Source organism: Hemitrygon akajei, chromosome 1 (genome assembly GCF_048418815.1).
Source record: "Hemitrygon akajei chromosome 1, sHemAka1.3, whole genome shotgun sequence".
In the NCBI taxonomy this organism is placed as follows: Eukaryota; Metazoa; Chordata; class Chondrichthyes; order Myliobatiformes; family Dasyatidae; genus Hemitrygon; species Hemitrygon akajei.
In genome coordinates, this window is record NC_133124.1 from 80,602,150 (window position 1) to 80,622,922 (window position 20,773).

Here is a 20,773-nt window from a genome sequence, read left to right on the forward strand (position 1 = left end):
TACTCTACTCCATGGCATGTCCCTATTGACCTTTACCAATTTTAATCAAGAGCAAGAATTCTATCTGACCACATAATGGCTTGATATAGCAACAGCTCTGCTGTGACCACAAGAGTGCCAGAGAGTTATGGACAGTTCAGCACATCATGAAAACCAGCTTCCCCACATGCTCTGTTTACACTTCTTGCTGCCTCAGGAAAGAACTCCGAATAATCGAAGACTCCATCCACTCTGGGCATTTGCGGTTCTCCCCCTCCTATTGGGTAGAAGATACAAATGGATGTACTGCCAGGCTCAATGACAGTCTGCCCCACTGTTATTAGACTCTTGAACTGACTTTGTATTCGATAACATGGATCCTTGACCTCGCAATCTACTTCATTATGAGCCAGCTCCTCATTGTTTACTGCACTGCACTTCCTCCATAACTGTTACACTTGATTCTGCATTGTTATTGTTTTACCTTGCCCTACCTTCAATGCACTGTGCAATGACTTGATCTGCATAAATACTACGCAAGACAAGCTTTTCACTGTATCTTGGTACATGTGTCAATGATACGCCAATATAGTCAGAGGTCGTGCTATGCAATGTAAATTTATAGTGTGTGCCATCATAAACTTTTCATTACAACATTCTGGAGGCTGGCGTATGGAATTTAAATTCAGTCATTGAGCACTATGGCACAGAAACAGGCCCTTCAGTCCATCTAATCCATGTACTTATTCATACTTCTCAAGTGTTGTGATTGAACCTGCATCCATCACTTCCACTAGCAGTTCGTGCCATACACACACCACTATCTGAGTAAAGAAATCCCAACCCCCAGGTTCCTCTTAATATTTCACATTTTATACTTCCCCAATGACCTTAGTTCTAGTCTCACTCGATCTGCTTGCATTTCTCCTTTCTATACCCTTAATAATATTCGTCAAATCTCATCTCAGTCTATTGTACTCCTAACCTATTCAGCCTTGCCCTGTAATTCAGGACATTTCCCGGAAACATCACTGTAAATTTCCTCTTTCAGTACCCTTTCAATCTTATTGATATTTCTGCCGTAGGTAGGTAAGGAGAAATGCACACAATACTCCATATTTTCCTCACCAACATCTTGCACACCTTCAACATTCCATCCCAACTCCTTTACTTAGTGCTTTGATTTATGAAGGCCAATGTACCAAAAACTTTCTTTATGACTCTATCCACCTGTGACACCATATTTAAGGAATTACGAATCTAAATTTTCAGATCTTTGTTCTTCCGCATTTTCAGTGTTTTACCATTCCCTGTGAAAGTCCTACACTGTTTATCTTCCCAAACTGCAACACTTCGAACTTGTCTGCAATAAATTCCTGCCATCCCTGAGAGAGAGCACAATGCATCCAATTTTTGGACAGGTACAAGTTTTCAAAGCCAGCTGTTTTGAATAGTGATGTTTCAGTGTAAGGTGGAATTATTGTTAATATTGTGTTGAGATGAGTTTTGCTGGAGTCATGGTGGTTCCCCTGCATTACCAGTGAACTTGCAACCTTAAAATTACATTCTTTTCATAGCCTGGATAACTTTATACCCACAGCTGCACTCTGATTCAGACAATGGCAATGGTACTCTGAGATATACCCTGAGTGGTGAAGGAGCTGGCACCATATTCACTATTGTTGAGGATAAAGGAGACATCTATCTCATGAAGAAGCTGGACCGAGAGGAAAAACCCTTCTACACATTGCGGGCACAAGTGATAAACAAGGCAACCAATCAGCTTGTTGAACCAGAGTCTGAATTCAACATCAAAGTCCAGGATATCAACGACAATGAACCCAGGTTTCTGAATGGTCCTTATGTTGCCACCGTCCCTGAAATGTCACCTGATGGTAAGCACCTAAAATATTATGTGTAGCTCTGATCACCAGCTCACCTCTCCAGCTGAGCTTTGGGCATACAGCAGTCACTACTAATTGGCTGATGGATATACAGTACATCAAAGTTTCTTTATAAATAGTGGTTACTTATTGTACCATTGTCTATACTAGACAATGACTCTAATAGACGAGGGAAATGGGACAGATTAGTTTGATTCTACATAATCGCACTATAATCCTGCAAAATAGAAGATAGAATGGTACAATACAAGAACAGGTCCTTTAGACCGTGATGCTGTATTGATCGAATTAAATTAGTAATGAAATGCTCCCTAAACTAATCCCTTCTGCTTACCCATGCCCATATCCTTCTATTTCCTGCACATTCCTGTGCCTCTCCAATAGCCTATCATATCTGCCTGCAACGCCATTCCAAGTAGTGCATTCCAAGCACCTGTCACTCTCTGTAAATCAATAAACTTGCCCTGCACAACTCCTTTGACCTTGCCATGAGGAATAAGCATAGGACTTGCCATTCAGCCCCTCAACTGCTTTTGCCTTTCAGTTTCTAAATCTGTGCTGATCATTAACCATATTTCTGCATGAAATAGATCCCAGGAGGACCTGTACAACACTACATGATGCATTTTTGTTGCATGTAACAGATTACATAATTCTACTACATTGGGCTTCATCATAATTCTGTTTGTTAACAGCAGCATAAGTGACAGGAGCCATTTTATGCATTGACCCTACTGCACCATTTGTTAAGATATCTTTCAAACAATCTCAAAAATATCATACCATGGTGCAAAATTATGAAGATTCACCCCTCAGAGTGGGGGGGGGGGGGGGGGAAGAAATTCTTCTCATCTTTAAAATGGCTGACCACTTATTCTGAGACTGACTATCAATTTAGGGCTCCTGAGCCAAGGGAAACACACCTAACCTCCCTTCACCTAACCCACTGAGCTCTTCTCAAGGCTTTGAATTTTTTATACATAAAGCAAGGTGCTATATAAATGGAAGACATTTTTCCTGCCATATGTGTTGATGCTGTATATCCGTTTTAACAAGAGAGGATTTGAATGGAAAAGAGTGTGCAAGAAATGTTTAATGAATGTGTTCCTTGAACTATGTGCAGGAACTTCAGTTACCCAAGTAACAGCTACAGATGCTGATGACCCCTCATTCGGGGCCCATGCCAGGATTGTGTATCGTATACTTCAAGGTCAACCATACTTCCTGATAGAACCAACAACAGGTAATGCTAGAGTCTTGCACCTTATAGTGTGATGGTCTTCCCCAATGAGCTTGAATAACGAGTGGTAACATACAATCAAGATGAGAAACATATTTCAAATTGGTAGTAAAATAAAAAGGAATTACATTCTTTGTAACAGGAAAAGGATAAAAGAAAAAGAACTGGCTATCCTTTCAGCAGCCTGAGCCATTCAACTAGATCATGACCAGATATATAAAATTTCAAAAGTTGTGATGTTATGCTGCAACTTCACAATCTTGGTTAGACTATATTTTGAGTACTGGGTACTTTTCTGTCACCATATTATAGGAAAGATGTGCTGGAGAGAATGAAGAAGAGATTCACCAGATGTGGTCAGGACTAGAGGTCTTTAGTTATGAGGCGAGCTTGGGTAGGCTGGATTTGTTTACCCTGGATTGAAGGAAGCTGAGCACATCAAAATAGGAGATAGGATTAAGGTGAAAGAAAGGAACTATAGAAAGGACATGAGGGGTATGTTTTCACAAAGAGTGTAGCTGATATCTGGAACTTGCTGCCAGAGGAAGTGGCAGAAGCAGATATTAAATATAATGAACATTTAGACTGGCAATTAAATAGTCAAAGCACATAAGGAATTGTCTTAATATGGGCAAATGGGATAACTGTACAAAGTGTGGCATGGACGTGATGGACCAAAAGGCCTTTTTCTCTTCTGTACCACTCTATGGACAGCTGGTGGTGTAGTGGCATCAGCACTGGACTTCAAGTCAGATGGTCCTGAGTTCAAACCCAGCTGGCTCCCAACTTGGGCAGCAGCAGTATCTGTGTGGAAGAAAGGCCTGGCACCATGTCTTTCAATGAAAACCTTATGGACCCTTTGGTCCATGAGGTCATGAAGAGTTGAACTCGACAAAACAACTTGAGGTATTTGTGTCACTGTAGGAAACTTCTAGCCAATTGCTCCTAACCACTCACTCTCTAATTGTACAAGAAATATACCAGTGATTATGTTTAAAAGAGACACTTGGGCTACCCCTCATTCTAATCTATAGCTTCATAGGTATGGTTTGATGCTACAAATCCATATATTCATGGTGTTAAGAGGTTGCTAAATTAAGTAGAGCCAGCTAAAATGAAGAAATCACAATACATTTCTAGTTCAGGAGGTTTTTGACTTGGAGAAGAACATAGAATTGTGATGGACATTCACCATCTGGTGCAAGAGATATCATGTTTGCTAAGCTTGCTTTCAAAAATACAACATTTTGTAGGACGAAACAGATGTAAGTAAACTTCCAACTAACAGTGTGTTTAACTTCTGGTTGGAAGATGTAAATGGAGGAAGTAATCGGCTTGATATAGGCAGTTAAAAATACTGCCTATAGAACAGCTTTGCAAACAAGCTCTGTAGATAGAAGAAACTGTGAAGAAGCAGATGGTACCTCACTACACCTGCTTTATTATTGCTCAAAGTGTAGTATATGACAACGGGTTGTTTAATTTGGGCTGTTTGAAACAGACAAGCCATCTCTTAAATCACTTGGTTCAAGGAAGCTTGCAGAACAGATGAATAATATAACTTACTATATCAATAACTAATGTGTTTATAGTTCTAAGCTTTATGTACTTGGAAAAGTTATCTTTACAGGATTAACTGGTAACTGAAAATGCTTTTAGAGCATTTATGTTAAAAAAAAATCTGAGAAAATATCAGATGCTTGTGAAGTCACATGAGTGGTAGAAAACGGCTATAATCATAGCGAACAAGAACGTAAAGAAATATGGGCAAAGCACAAAGCGAATCTTCGGCTTCGGTTTCTGCAACAGACAACTTGTTAGTCTGCAACTTATTGGTATGTCTTTTTAGTTTATAAGAATTGTACATGTTTTTAAAATTCTTTATTTGAGAAAACCTTCATAATTGAGAAATGATTTGTGCCTTATGATTTGGGAATTAAAAATCTTTAATTCCCAAAAGGTTTAAAAATCCTTGTGTTATGAAAATGCTTTGTTTTAAAATCCTCTGAGCTTTATATGTGTTTTAAGAATGTTTGGATTTGTTTCACTGAAAATAAAATAACTATTTTAAACTACTTTGTTAGCTGGAAGTGTCTTCTCCTTGGTAGGGTGAGGGGACCCACAGCTCAAATTATGGATTTTGGCAGCTAAACTCACTGTGGAGATTAAACGAAGAAATAAACTAGTCTTTGAAGGTTGGGTAGTTACAATATAATCTCCCTTTAGTGAGGGAGCTCATGGCTGTTTACTATATATCCAGTAAGGCTTTAGGTTCTTCGTTTGAGTTTAGAACTTCACAGTCATCAAACCCAATGCCATCATAGAACATTGAGTAATTCACAGGAAAATGCTCTTCAGCCCACAATGTCTGCACCAAAAGAGATACTGAAATAAACTAAATCTCTTCTGTGTCTATTCATCTCTCTGGTCCCTGCAATATCCATGTGTCTCTCGAACAGCATCTTGAATGTCACTATTGCATCTGCTTTGACCATTCCCTCCCTCTCACTTTGAATGCATTTCCTCTACTACTTGACATTTCTACCCTGGGAAAAAGAATCTATGCTATCTATGCAACACACACAAAACGTGGGAGGAACTGAGCAGGCCAGACAGCATCTATGGATAAGACTACGGTTGACGTTTTGGGCCGAGACCCTTTATTGGGACTGGAAAAGAAGATGAAGAGTCAGTGTAAGAATCTGAGGGGAGGGGTGCAAGAACTACAAAGTGATAAGTGAAACGGGAGGGGGAGGGGAAGTGATGAAATAAACTGTTAAAACGTCGATGTCGATTGGTGAAAGATACAGGCCTGGAGAAGGGGGAATCTGATAGAAGAGGACAGAAGGCCATGGAAGAAAGAAAAAGGGGAGGAGCACCAGAAGGACGTAATAAGGTAAAAGTGAGAAATGGGAATGGTGAAGGTGGGGGGGGGGGGGGGCGGGGATTACTAAAAGTGCGAGAGATCAATGTTCATGCCATCAGGTTGCAGGTTGCCCAGACAGAATGTAAGATGTTGCTCTTCCAACCTGAGTGTGGCCTCATTGCAACAGTAAAGGAGGTCTGGGACTCACACAGTGGAATGGAAATGAGAAGCGGAATTAAAATGGGTGGCCACTGGGAGATCCTGCTTCTTCTGGTGGATAGAGCGTAGGTGCTCATCGAAGCAGTCTCCCAATCTGTGTCGGGTCTCGCTGATAGACAGGGAGCACTAAATACAGTAGATGACCCCAGCATGCTCGCTGGTGAAGTACCGCCTCACCTAGAAGGATTGTTTGGAGGGAGGAGATGTAGGAGCATGTTTAGCACTTGTTATACTTGCAAGGATAAGTGTTAGGAGGAAGATCAGTGGGGAGGGATGAATGGTTAAAGGAGTCAGGTAGAGAACAATCACTATGTAGAGCAGAAATGGGGGGGGGAGGGAAAGATGTGCTTGGTGGGATCACACTGGAGATGGCAGAAGTTACACAGAATTGTGTGTTGGACGGGGAGGCTGGTGGGGTGATAGGTGAGGACAAGAGGAACCCTATCCCTGGTGGGGTGGCGGGAGGATGGAGTGAGGGCAGATGTGCATGAAATGGAAGAGATGCGGCTGAGGGCAGCATTGATAGTGGAGGAAGGGAACCCCCTTTCTTTGGAAAAGGAAGACATCTCCTTAGTTCTTGAATGAAATGCTTCATCCTGAGAGCAGATGCAGCAGAGATGGATGAATTGAGAGAAAAGGATGGTAATTTTAGAAGTAACAGGGTAGGAAGAGGTATAGTCCAGGTAGCTGTGAGAATCAGTGGGTAAGCTGTCTCCAGAGATAGAGACAGAGAGATCAAGATGTTGGAAGATGTCGGAAACAGACCAGGTGAATTTGAGGGCAGGGAGGAAGTTGGAGGCAAAGTTGATGAGCTTCGCATGAAGTCCTGATGAAGGGTCTTGGCCTGAAACATTGACTGTACTCTTTTCCTTAGATGCTGCTGGGCTTGCTGAATTCCTCCTGCATTTTGTGTGTGTGCTGCTTGGATTTCCAGTATTTACAGATTTTTCTCTTGTTTGTGTTTGGTTTGCCATATCTATGCCTATCATAATTTTATAAATCCCTACTTTCTAATCTCTACATTCAACACTCCAGAAAAACAACCTGCTTATGCAACCTCTGCTTTTAGCTTATAGCCTTGAATCCAGGAAGTACACTGGTAAAATTGTTCTGCACACTCCCCGAGGTCTCCACAGGCTTGTGTTTAAGGTAGTGCACACAGTGCCATTATGTCCTGGACGGTGTTGAGCTGCTTGAGTTCTTTTGGGAGTAAAGTCATTCAGAAAATAGAGAGTTCCATCACATTGGGAGCTGCATAGAAGAGTGGTCATTTCAACATGTCATGGAAATTACTTGTTGCTCTCTGCTGCAGAGATTTGAAGACAAAACTACAGGCTGACTGAATGTCATGCTACAATGTCAGGTAGGATAAACAAAACAAAGGCTCTTTTTCCTCAGTGAGACATTACTGACTTCTTGACACAATTTCAAAGAGTATTTGGGGATCTCTCCCTGTTTTCTTCATCGGCCTTTGGTAATTATTCAATATTATCTGGCTATTGTCCTCTGTGGGACTGTTCAGTGTAGTGGTAGCTTCAAAAATATCCTTGCAGTTGTGACTTGTACAGCCAGGGAATCATACAGCATAGAAATAGGCCCTTCATCCCATCACATCCATGCTGATCGTTTTCCACTTCTGCATTAATCCCATTTGCCTATATGAGAACCGTATCCTTCTATGCCTTGCCTATTACATGCCTGTCTAAAAATCACTTAAGGATTGCCTTTGTATTTATTCCTCCACCTCTTCTGGCAGTGAGTTCCAGATAGCAAGCATTCTCTGTGGGGCAGGGTAGTCTTTCCATCAAATCTCCTTTAAGACACCTTCCTCTCACCTTAAACCTCTGCCCTCTTATTTTGATACCCTACCACGAGAACAAGATTCTGTCTGCTCTATCTATCCTTTTTATAATTTCTTCAAAACCCTTTAAAGCTCCTTCCTGACTTAAACTTATGCCCTACCATGGGAAACAGATTCTGAATATCAGGGTAAGCAATGCCTCAATTTTATATCCCTGCATGAGATCACCCCTCAGTGCCCTTAGGGAAAACAAGCCAAGACTATTTGTTCTCTCTGGATAACTGAAGTCTCCATCCTGGTGAATCCCCTTCTGCACTCTCTCCATTGCAACCACTTCTTTCCAATAATGTGATCAGCGCTGCACATAATAATCGAGGTACAGTTTAGCCAGTGCATTTAAGAGTCTTCAAAATAATATAAATACGGTTGCTCTTTTTTTCTCTGCAGCACTCCCTAAAGAAAAGGGGGGGAAAACGAGTTTTTCTTTAAATAGTTTCTTACCATTTCTGAACCTGCAGTCAGAATCATGGCAGGGGAATATGAATTGTTACAGTGCCATTGGAAGGAAGGTGCTGAATACTAATGACAGCAGCATCTGCACACATTCCAAAGAGATGTTTTTTTTTCAGCTAATTTAGAATGCTAATTTTCCTTCAAAAGTGATAAACTCCAACAGTATTTTTTTTATCTTTGTTTTAACCTGTGATAATCCACCCCTGAGTGATTTGTACAGCCTCCAGTACAAAATGCTTTACACTTGCTATTTGATCCTCAACATTGTTGGTTTATCTGGATACATTTTGTTCCCTGCATTTGAGGAAGATTTGTTCTTTAATACAATGACTTTTCTTTTGCCCAGATGACTGCTCTATCAATGTGTATAAAACTGCTGGAGGAGCAATGTGTGTGTGTGTGTGTGTGTGTGTGTGTGTGTGTGTGTGTGTGTGTGTGTGTGTGTGTGTGTGTGTGTGTGTGTGTGTGTGTGTGTGTGTGTGTGTGTGTGTGTGTGTGTGTGTGTGTGTGTGTGTGTGTGTGTGTGTGTGTGTGTGTGTGTGTCACGTGCACAATTTTTCTTCTTGGGTTGGGGAATCAAGAATTAGAGGACATAAGTTTAAGGTGAGAGGGCAGACATTTAACAAGAACGTGAGGGGCTCCTGATAGCTCACTTTTCAACTTAAACCTTTGCCTTCTTGTTTTTAGTACCTCCTCCATTGGAAGCAGACTGCCTTCATCACTCATGATCTCGTATATCTCAATTAGGTCACCCCTCAATCTCCCACGTTCCAGGGAATAACATCCCAGTCTACACAACCTTTCCACAGAACTCAGGCTTGAGGGAGTCTTATTGCAGTAGGGTGTTCTTGTTGCTGTGACATGCTTTAATTTGTTTGGTCTCTCACATCAGTCCATGAGTCACCATAAGAACATAAGATATAGGAGCAGAGTTAGGTCATTTGGCCCATTGAGTCTCTTTCACCACTTTATCATGGCTGATATAATTTTGCTCTCAGTCCCAATATTTTGCCTTCTCTCCATATCCCTACATGCCCTGACATAAGATATAGGAGCAGAAGTAGGCCATTCAGCCCATTGAATCTGCTCCACCATTCAATCATGGGTTATCCAATTCTTTCTGTCATCCTACTCCCCTGTCTTCTCCCCATACCATTTGATGCCCTGGCTAATCAAGAACTTATCTATCTCTACCTTAAATACACCCAATTTCTTGGCCTCCACAGCCACTTGTGGCAACAAATTCCACAGATTTACCACCGTGTGACTAAAGTAATTTCTTCGCATCTCTTGTTTTAGACTCCCCTGCCATGGGAAATAACTTTGCCATATCTAATCTGTTCAGGTATTTTAACGTTCGGAATGTTTCTATGAGATCACCTCTCATTCTCCTGAACTCCAGGGAGCTGCCAGATGTTCCTCGTATGGTAACCCTTTCATTCCTGGAATCATTCTCATGAATCTTGTCTGAACCCTCTCCAATGTCAGCACATACTTTCTAAAATAAGGAGCCCAAAACTGCACACAGTATTCCAAGTGTGATCTCACAATTGTTTTATAGAGCCTTAACATCACATCGCTGCTCCTATATTCTATACCTCTAGAAATGAATGCCAACATTGAATTTGCCTTCACAACAAACTCAACCTGGAGGTTAACCCTTAGAGTGTCTTGCACAAGGACTCCCAAGTCACTTTGCATCTCTGCATTTTGAATTCTCTCCCCATCTAAATAATAGTCTGCCAGTTTATTTCTTCCACCAAAGTGCATGACCATACAGTTTCCAACACTGTATTTCATTTGCCACTTCTTTGCCCATTTCCATGAACTATCTAAGTCTCTCTGCAGGCTCTCTGTTTCCTCAACACTACCCGCTCCTCCACCTATCTTTATATCATCAGCAAATTTAGCCACAAATCCATTAATCCCATAGTCCAAATCATTGACATACATTGTAAAAAGCAGTGGTCCCAACTCTGACCCCTATGGAACTCCACTGGTAACTGGCAGCGAGACAGAATAGGATCCCTTTATTCCCACTCTGTTTTCAGCCGATCAGCCAATGCTCCACCCATGCTAGTAACTTTCCTGTAATTCCATGGGCTCTTATCTTGCTAAGCAGCCTCATGTGCGGCAGTTTGTCAAAAGCCTTCTGAAAATCCAAGTACACCACGTCCACTGCATCTCCCTTGTCCACCCTGCTTGTAATTTCCTCAAAAATTGCAGTAGGCTAGTCAGGCAGGATTTTCCTTTCAGGAAACCATGCTGGCTTTGGGTCATCTTGTCATGTGCCTCCAGGTATTCCATAATCTCATCCCTAACAATCAATTCCAACAACTTCCCAACCACTGATATCAGGCTAACAGGTCTATAGTTTCCTTTCTGCTGCCTCCCACCCTTCTTAAAAAGTGGAGTAACATTTGCAACTTTCCAGTCATCCGGTACAATGCCAGAATCTATTGATTCTTGAAAGATCATCATTAATGCCTCCACAATCTCTCCAGCTACTTCCTTCAGAACCCAAGGGTGCATTCCATCAGGTCCAGGAGATTTATCCACCCTCAGACCATTAAGCTTCCTGAGCACCTTCTCACTCATAATTTTCACTGCACATACTTCACTTCCCTGACACTCTTGAATGTCCGGTATACTGCAGATGTCTTCCACTGTGAAGACTGATGCAAAAATACACATTCAGTTCCTCTGCCATCTCTGTGTGTCTCTCATTACAATATTTCCAGCGTAATTTTCTATTGTTCCTATAATCTACCTCAATTCTCTTTTACCTCTTATATACTTAAAAAAAAAGCTTTTAGTATCTTCTTTGATATTAGTCATAAGTTTCCTTTCATAATTCATCTTTTCCTTCCTAATGACCTTCTTAGTTTCCTTCTGCAAGTTTTTCAAAGCCTCTCAACCTTCCATCCTCCCACTAGCTTTGGGTTCCTTGGATGCCCTCTTTTTTGCTTTTGCTTCGGCTCTGATTTCACTTGCCAGCCACAGTAGTGTCCTTCTTCCATTCAAAAATGTCTTCTTATTTGGAATATATCTGTCTTGCACTTCCCTCATTTTTCTCAGAAACTCCAGCCATTGCTGCTCTGCTATCCTTCCTGCTGGTGTCCCTTTCCAGTCAACTTTGGCCAGTTCCCCTCTCATGCCATTGTAATTTCCTTTATTCCACTGAAATACCGACACATTGGAATTTAGTTTCTGCTTCTTAAATTTTGAAGTGAACTCGATCATATTGTGATCACTGTTCCCCATGAGTTCCTCAACCTTAAGCTCTCTTTTCACCTCTGGGGCATTGAACAATACCCAATCCAGCACAACCGATCCCCTAGTGGGCTCAACACCAAGCTGTTCTAAAAAGCCATCCCTCAGACACTTTACAAATTTTCTCTTGAGGTCCAGTACTGGCTTGGGTTTTCCCAAACCACTTTCATGTTAAAATCCACAACAATTATCATGACATTGCCTTTCTGACATGCCTTTTCTATCTCCTGCTGTAATTTGTAATCCACATCCCGACTGCTGTTTGGAGGCCTGTATACAACTGCCATTAGGGTCCTTTAACCCTTGCCATTTCTTAACTCAACCCATAGAGACTCTACACCTTCCGATCCTATGTTATCCCTTTCTAATGATTTAATAATATTTCTTGTACACAGGGCCACACCACCCCCTTTGCCTACTGACCTGCCTTTCGGATACACCGTATATCCTTGGATGTTCAGCTCCCAATTGCAGCCATTCTTTAGCCAAGTTTCAGATATGGCCACAAGAATCAAGAATTTATCAACATCTGCCTTAAATATATGTAAAAATGTCCTCCACAGCTGCCAGTGACAAAGAATTCTACAGATTCACCATTCTCTTGCTAAAGAAATTCCTCCTTATCTAAAAGAATGTCTCTGTATTCCGAGGCTGTGTCCACTGGTCTTAGACTCTCCCACCAAAGAAAACATCCTCTCCACATCCAATCTAGCAAGGCCTTTCAGTATTCGATAGGTTTCAATGAAGTCACCCCTCATTTTTCTGAAATTCTGCAAATACAGACCCAGAGCCATCAAATACTCTTCATATGACAAGCCATTCAAGGCTGGAATCATTTTCATGAACCTCCTTTGAACCTTCTCCAGTTTCAGCACAACCTTTCTAAGATGAGGGGCCCAAAACAGCTGACGATACTCCAAGGGAGGCCTCAGCATTGCTGTATAAAATCACAACGTTACATCCTTGCTTTTATGATCTAGTCCTCTTGAAATGAATGCCAACTTTGCATTTGCCTTCCTCACCACAGACTCAACCTGTAAATTAACCTTTAGGGAATCTTGCACAAGGACCTCCAAGTCCTTCTGTATCTCAGTTTTTTTTTTGTATTTTCTCTCCATTCAGAAAATAATCAACCCTTTCATTTCTTCCACCAAAGTGCAGGATCATACACTTCCAGACACTGTATTCCACCTGCCAGTTCTTTGCTCATTCCCTAATCTATTTAGGTCCTTCTGTAGCCTCTCTATTTCCTCAAAACTCCCTGTCCCTCCACCTAGCTTCATATTATCTGCAAACTTTGCATCAAAGCTATCAAGTCTAACATTCAAATCATTGAAATAATGTAAAAAGAATCGGTCTCAACACAAACACCTGTGGAACACACTAGTCACTGGCAGCCAATGAGAAAAGGCTCCCTTACTCCGACTCCTTGCATCCTGTCAATCAGCCACTGCTTTATCCATACTAGAAGCTTTCCTGTAATACCACAGGCTTATTTCTTGTTAAGCAGCCTCATGTGTGGCACCTTGTTAAAGGCATTCTGAAAATCTAAGTACCTAACATCAACCAATTTTCCTTTGTCTATCCTGTTTGTTATTTCTTCAAAGAATTCCAACAGATTTGTCAGGTAAGATTTTTTTCTTGAGGAAACCAAGCTGAGTACACCCTATTTTATCATGTGCCTCCAAGTACCCTGAGACCTCATCTTAATAATCGACTGCAACATCTTCCGTGCCACTGAAGTTAGACTAACTGGCTTATAGTTTCCTTCCTTCTGCCTCGCTTCCCTCTTGAAGAGTAGAGTGACATTTGCAATTTTTCAGTCTTCCAGAATCTCGTGATTCTTGAAAGATCATTACTAATGCCTCCACAATCACTTCAGCCACCTCTTTCAGAACCCTGGCATTTATACCATGTGGTCCAGATGACTTATCTTCTTTCAAACCTTTCTATTTCCCGATAATCTTTTCTCTAGCTATGGTAACTTCACACACCATGTTTCCTGACACCTGGAACTTCCACCATACTGCTAGCATCTTTCATGGTGTCTTCACAAACACTTCTGTCTGCAAGAATGCAATGAAGATCTTTCAACCATTCATATTTTCCAATAAATTATATCTCTCTTGTAGAGGGAGTGCAGTGCAGATTCATTAGATTTTGAGATAGGGAAGATGTTCAAAATCATTCAAAAGTTTAAAAAAATAAGGGTTCAAGATGAGAGGGAATTTTAAAGCAGATGAAAATTTAAGCTTTTCGCATGTAGAGTGTGTGAAGGGCCCCTTTCTGTGTTGTACAAAAGCACGACTCCATGTTGTGCAATGGAGAGTGGAAGTAAGACTGGTTGAAACCATGAGTCATGTGGAGACTACTGATGCCAAAATCTGGAGCAACAAACATTGGGAATAGTGACACTCTCCCCTCTACCATCTGCCTTTCTTCCCCTCCTGACCTGGATCCACCTGCTCACGTACCAACTCCTGGGCTCCATCCCTCCCCTCCAACTTTTTTTTTTCTGGCTCTACCCCTTCAGTCTATTTGATGCATCTGAAGCTGGAAATTTGGTTGTCTATTTCTCTCCACAAATGCTGCCTGATGCATTGGATTCCTCCAGATTTTTGTTCTTTGCCCCATGTCATCTGACCTCGTGGGAATGTGAGGGAGGTGTTGCCAGTTATAGAGGCATAGAACTACACAGCATAGAAAGTGGCCTTTCAGTCTACCGTGCACATGTCAAACATCAAATACCCACCTTCTGTACCATCTACCAGTATTTGTTCTGCTGCCTTCTGTGCCTTGATGGTTCAAACACTTGGAAATTGCAAAGAGGATGATTTTTCATTCACTTAGAGTTGACACATTTTTTCAATGATTTAAGTGTCCTACATAGAAATATTCAACAAAATAGGTCTGCCCTGATTTAGCTAGCTGAAATGTCATTTCATGGAATTGAAAGAACTTTAAATTACTTGTATGAGCAGAAATTACCTTGTTACAAATCTCATGGGAAAATCCCCTAGAACTGCGACCACGGCTAACAGGAGATAATGAAACCAATTATAAATTGTGTGCTATTGTTTTTGGTTATCTGATATGTTGTACAAGGAAGACTGATTCCTTTTTAATCAGGAGGGGAATGTTTTCCACAGGAATTATTCGGGTAGCTTTACCTAATATGGACAGAGAGGTCAAAGAACATTACATGGTTATTGTTGAGGCGAAAGACATGGCTGGATTGAAAGGAGGTCTCTCAGGGACAACAACTGTGACCATCACCTTATCTGATGTTAATGACAATGGACCAAAATTCCAACACAGTAAGTATGTTCTCAGCTCAATGAGATCTCTCAGTATCATACCAGTTATAAATACTGAAGACACTACATTATATCTTCCTGTCTCCATTAGCATGAATTTATAAGCAGAACATCTCATGAAAACATGAAGGGAAATTTATTTTCAAGGACCACCTGGAGTGACAATCTGTCAACGTAATAAAGATAGAGAAAATTGTTTCAAGATCGGGAGATCATTGCAGAGTCCTTTAACTCCTGATGTTTAATCCTGCAGAAAAGTCTAGTCTGATACTTCATTGCAGGGTTCTGGTAATGCTGTACATCTAGAGGTGCTATCCTTCCAATGAAATGGTAGACTAAGGGTCAACATCCTCTCTCTGGTGAATAGAAAGGATACACCTTTATTGTTTTGTAGAAGAGCAGGTGTGCTGTCCCAGTGTCCTGGACAATATTTAACTTCAGTTAAAGTTAGTCTGATCATTCACTTATTTCTGCATGCAGGAGCTCGGTGTCCACGCATTGATTGTCATGTTTCCTCCATTAGAACAGTAATAAAGCTTCAGACAAGCTTAATTGGCTGTAAAGAGCTTTGAGATGCTTCAAAATGAACTGGACCCCCATTCCTAGGTTTTGTTGTGCTGCCTAATTAATACTAAGCCTCTTAATTAATACAAAGTAAATGTTCATGATATAATGACATCCCTGTGCTGGAGATTCCTGTTTGTTCCATCAGTGTGTGCACAATTGGCTGGGAATCACAGTTGGGTTGTCGTACCAATAGATGCTTGGATCATGGTGTTGTCATTGGCAATCAAGAAAGTGCATCAGTGCCTCTATTTCCTTAAGATGCTGCAGAAATCTGGCATGTCTCCTTTGACCATCACCATTTTTAATTGGTGCACCATAGAAAGCATTTTACTCAGATGCATTATGGCTTGGTATAAGAACATCTTTACCCAAGACCATAAGAAACTACAGAGTTATGGGTATAGCTCAGCATATCATGGAAACCAGCCTTCCTTCCAGGGACTCTGTCTATGTTTCTTACTGCTTCAGCAAAACATAAACATAATCAAAGACCCCACCCACCTTGGACATTCTCTTTTCTCCCTAGTCCCATTGAGCAGAAGATGCAACACCTTGAAAGTGTGCACCACCAGGATCCAGGGCAGCTTCTGTTACAATAGGATGGACTTTACCTCATCATGGTCTTGCCCCTTACTGTCTGTCTGCATTGCCCCATATCCATAACTGCGAGAGCTTTTTTTCATTGTACTACCTGAAATTATCTATAAGAATGGCATGCAAAACAGATCACTGCACCTCAGAACATGTGACAATATTAAACCATTTTACCACTTCACCGGAGCCACAAACATAAGGCATCACTGCATGTGGGAGGTAGAAAAGGCGGAGAAATGCCAGCTGACTTCCTTCTCTAAAGATCATTTAATGAACCAAAAGATTTTACAACAATCCACAAGCTTCATGCTGAGTGTTACAGTGAATATATTTTTCCTTAATTAATATCTTGAATTTAAATTTCCCTGTTGCGATGGTGGGATTTAAACTAATGTTGATGGATCGGTGTGTTTCAAATGCTAGGCTGTTAGTTTGGTAACTCTGGTATGCTACCATACCTCATTGTTTGAGATGTTGGTCCCTAACAGAAGGGAAGCATCCTCAGATTTCTCAGGAAGCCTATTTTATAAATGTGTAATTGTCACTCATTCTGAATCATGAAGGAATTGTTTATGTCATGCTCATTATTTTTCTATAAATATTACTCCTTATAGTCATTGACTTTTACCTTCAGGACAATACCTTCAGCCCACTGGGTCTATGATAACTAGCATGACTATCTATACCAATCACACCAATCTTCATTAATTCCTTAACGCTCTATGCTCTACTTATTCAAGTGCTTCTTAAATGTTGTTAAAGTTGCTGCCTTCACTTCCTCCTCCGGCAGCTCATTCCAGATACGAACTAATCTTCGTGTGGAAAAACTGTCCTGTAACTGTAGTGTAGCAGTCAGCAGAGTACTTTACAGTACAAGTGACCCAAGTTCAATTCCTGATGTTGCCTGTAAGGAGTTTGTAAGTTTTTCCCATGACTGCAGGGTTTCCTCCCACAGTCCAAAGACTTGCTGGTTTCTAGGTTAATTGATCATTGTAAATTGTCCTGTAGTTAGGCTAGGGTTAAATTGGTTTACTGTGTGGTGTGGCTGAGCCACAAGGGCCTGCTCCACACGGTATCTCAATAAATTAATTAATTAATTAACTTTTCAGAACTCCTGCCAAACCTCTCCGCTGTCAGCTTAAATCTATGCCCTGTAGTTTTAGACACTCCTGCCATGGGAAACAAACACTGGCTATCTTAGTCAATCTATGTGTCTCATTGCTCTTTCACGTCACCTCTCAGCCTCTTTCACTCCAGGGAAACAGACTTCATCCATTGTATCTCTCCTAATAGCTCAAGCCTCCAGTCCAGCCAAAGTTTTTTGTGAACACTTTCTCCTCCCCCTCCAACTTAAATATGTCAGATCAAGACAAGGTGATTTTGAAGTACAGGTTCAATGAAAAATTTGCTTGCTGCAGCTTCACAGGCACATGGAGCACATAAAACAAAGTTATACATAAATAATACAGAATGGTGAAGAAAAAATGCTTTGCAAAACAAGATATTAGTGTAAAACAAAACACTGTCAGAGACAAGTAAATGGTAATGTAAGAGGTGATCTGCTGCTAAGGCAGCACTGGGATTATGGGCAGTGTTCCTTATAGTGTGCTGACCACAGCTACAGACAATACTCCAAGTGACCAGAACAACATACAATTACTCATATTTTAACTTATGTTTTACTCACTGGAGATTTTCTCACTATTTAATGCACACATTTAAATGTATGATCCAGATGAATTATTTGTTCTTTTCTGTTTCCTGTACTGCATTATCTACTCTCAAAATGGTTTCCACCACAAGTCAGAAGTCATACAGTGTCATGAATATATACAATTAAATGTACATATGCCTACCATTTGACAGTTCCTCTGCAATCAACATAACAAACACGCATTACCTAGTCACTTTTCTGTACATAGTAAGTTCTGGGTTGTAAATTGGCGGCTGATCATAAACATAAGTGATTCTACAGATGCTGGAAATCCTAAGCAACATCTTTTATTACAATAATGATGACACATTACAAAATACTTAATTGTCTTTAAAGCACAGTTTTACACCCTGAAAGGCATTATATAAATGCAAGTTTAGTTTTAATCAAATATGTATACAATTAAGAACATTGTACTCTCCTGACATTTGCAACCAACTATTGCACTCATTCAGAAGTAGATGGCCAGTATTAGCTTGCATTGAAGTCATAGAGCCAGATTGTACAGCTCAGAAAAATGCCCTTAAAACCATGCAAATCCATGCTGACCAATCCCATTTCCCAGGCCCTCTAAATTCTTATACCTGTCCATGTGATTCTTCAGCACGTATAGAGTATATATCAGTTCAAATTTCAAAGTAAATTTATTATCAAAGTGTAAATATCCCCATGTACAACGCTCAGGTTCATTTTCTTGCAGGCATTCAGAGCAGAAAAAGAAACATAATAGAATCAATTAAAAAAACTGTACAAAGTCTCTTAAACAATGAATGTGCAAAAGAAGAAAAACTACGTAAATACAAAAGCACAAATAATAGTAAATAAATACATACTACTGAGAGCCTGGGTAGTAGAGTCCTTGAAATTGAGTCCACAGGTTGTGCAATCTATTCAGTTTTGAGGCGAGTGAAGTTTTCCACGCAGGTTCAAGAGCCTGATGATTGAAGGATAAGAAATCTTCCTAAACCTGGTGCTGTTGAAGCTAAAGTTGGTATTCCTCCTTGCCAATATCACCAGCAAAAAGAGAGCATGCCTGGACAGTTTGGGTCTTTGATGATGGATGCTGTTTTGTTGAGGCAGTGCTCCTTGTAGATGTGCACAATGGTGGGGAGGGCTGTGATAAGCAGGGCTGTATCCATTACCTTTTGAAAGCTTTTCCATTCTTGGGCATTAGTGTTACCAATGTGATGCAGATCGTCAGGACACTGCATCTTTAGAAGTTTGTCAGAGTTTTATACGGTCTACCAAATCTGTGCAAACCTTGAAGTAAAGGCACTGCTACGCCTTCTTTGTAATGGGTCTTATGGTCTGGTCCCTGGATAGATCCTCTGAAATGATAATGCCAAACAATTTAAAATTACTGATCCTCTCCACCACTGATCCCTTAATGAAGACTGGCTCATGATCTCCAGTTTCCACATAATCAGCTCTTTGGTTTTACTAACGTTGGAGTGAGGGGTTATTGTGGCGCCATTCAACCAGATTTTCAATCCAGTTGAATAATAGCACCTGCTGTATAAAAACCATTCTTCCATGTTCTTACTAATCTTTTCACCTTTAACTTTGGCATTATGACCAATTCCACAACTCTGGGGAAAAAAACTGCTTATCTTATCTACACCCCTCACAATTTTATTTTCCTTATTGAGATCACTCCTCAGTCTCCAAAACCCCAAGGAATAAAGGCTCAGTCTGTCTGATCTCTCCATATAACTCAGTCCCTGAAATCCTCACAATCCTTGTAAAAATATTTTACCCTCTTTACCGTTTAATAACATTGCTCCTGTAGCGGAGTGACCAAACCTAAACACAATACTGATTTTATCTGCTTGAGATTTTTTGTGTCGTTCCAATGCTTTATATTTTCCTGTTGCATTCATCACCAATTGCTCCCCAAACTGCTGGTGGTAGGCACACTGGTTCCCTACATAATCTGGATAATTGGAGTTTCATTCTCAAAATGTCTGCCCTGAGGGCCAGTTCACTTCTAGTGCAATGCAAATGGATTGCCTTCATCCAAAAATCAACCAGTGACAGCTTGTTACCACCATCTGAACTCACTATTATATTTTCCCTTGAGTTTGCAGCAGATGGCACTCCACAGCAAGTGAAGATATAATTTCTAGTAGATGCTGTGAGGGGTTGAGAGAAACGGTGTCAATCCACAAAGAAACACTAGAAACCCATCACTTAAACAGAATATAAACATGTATCAATTGCCAAAAGTTTGGTCTGTTGCACATCGAAGTACTTAAACACACAATTGATTGTGAGGACTTTTCTACATCATTAAGCTACCACACATGTATCTATTACTGAGAGGAAATTATACCGCTCAGAATCAGAAGCAGCAACTCCTGGCTGTAGATTCAAGTCCCCCCTTCAGGACTGCCACATGAAAATCTAGACTAACACCCTATGAGGATGTGCTACACTGTCAGAGGTGCCATCTGTTATGCAAGGTAGTGAACCAAGAAATTGCCTCCTCTTGGAGGTGTTAAAAATCAAATGTTACTGTTTTGGAAAAAACAGCAAGGAAGTTCTCCCCAGTTTCCTGACCAATATTTATCCTGCATTCAGCATCAGAAAAGCAGTTTATCCCAGTATGGTCATGTTGCTGCTTATGGGATCTTGCTCGGTGGGAATTGTTTCTCCTACATTTAAAACAAAGACACTACTTTGAAAGTATGCTTTTATTGCCCAAAGGATACCATAGGCTCATAAGACTATGAAAAGCATGGCACATAAGAAGTGTGAAACTATTTCAAGCACATGAATCTTGACCT

The 20,773-nt window shown here is 40.7% G+C and overlaps 1 protein-coding gene across 5 annotated transcripts in view; it reads left to right on the plus strand.

Annotated features, from left to right (window-relative positions):
* Positions 1 to 20,773, plus strand: part of LOC140728151 (cadherin-7-like) — a 122,974-nt gene that overhangs the window by 52,189 nt on the left and 50,012 nt on the right. For all 5 annotated transcript variants that reach the window (XM_073046400.1, XM_073046409.1, XM_073046417.1 and 2 more), the window contains 3 exons: positions 1,580 to 1,874; positions 3,007 to 3,126; positions 14,945 to 15,112. In XM_073046400.1, coding sequence (XP_072902501.1) covers positions 1,580 to 1,874; positions 3,007 to 3,126; positions 14,945 to 15,112 — 583 coding nt within the window. The remainder of the gene's footprint in view (positions 1 to 1,579; positions 1,875 to 3,006; positions 3,127 to 14,944; positions 15,113 to 20,773) is intronic.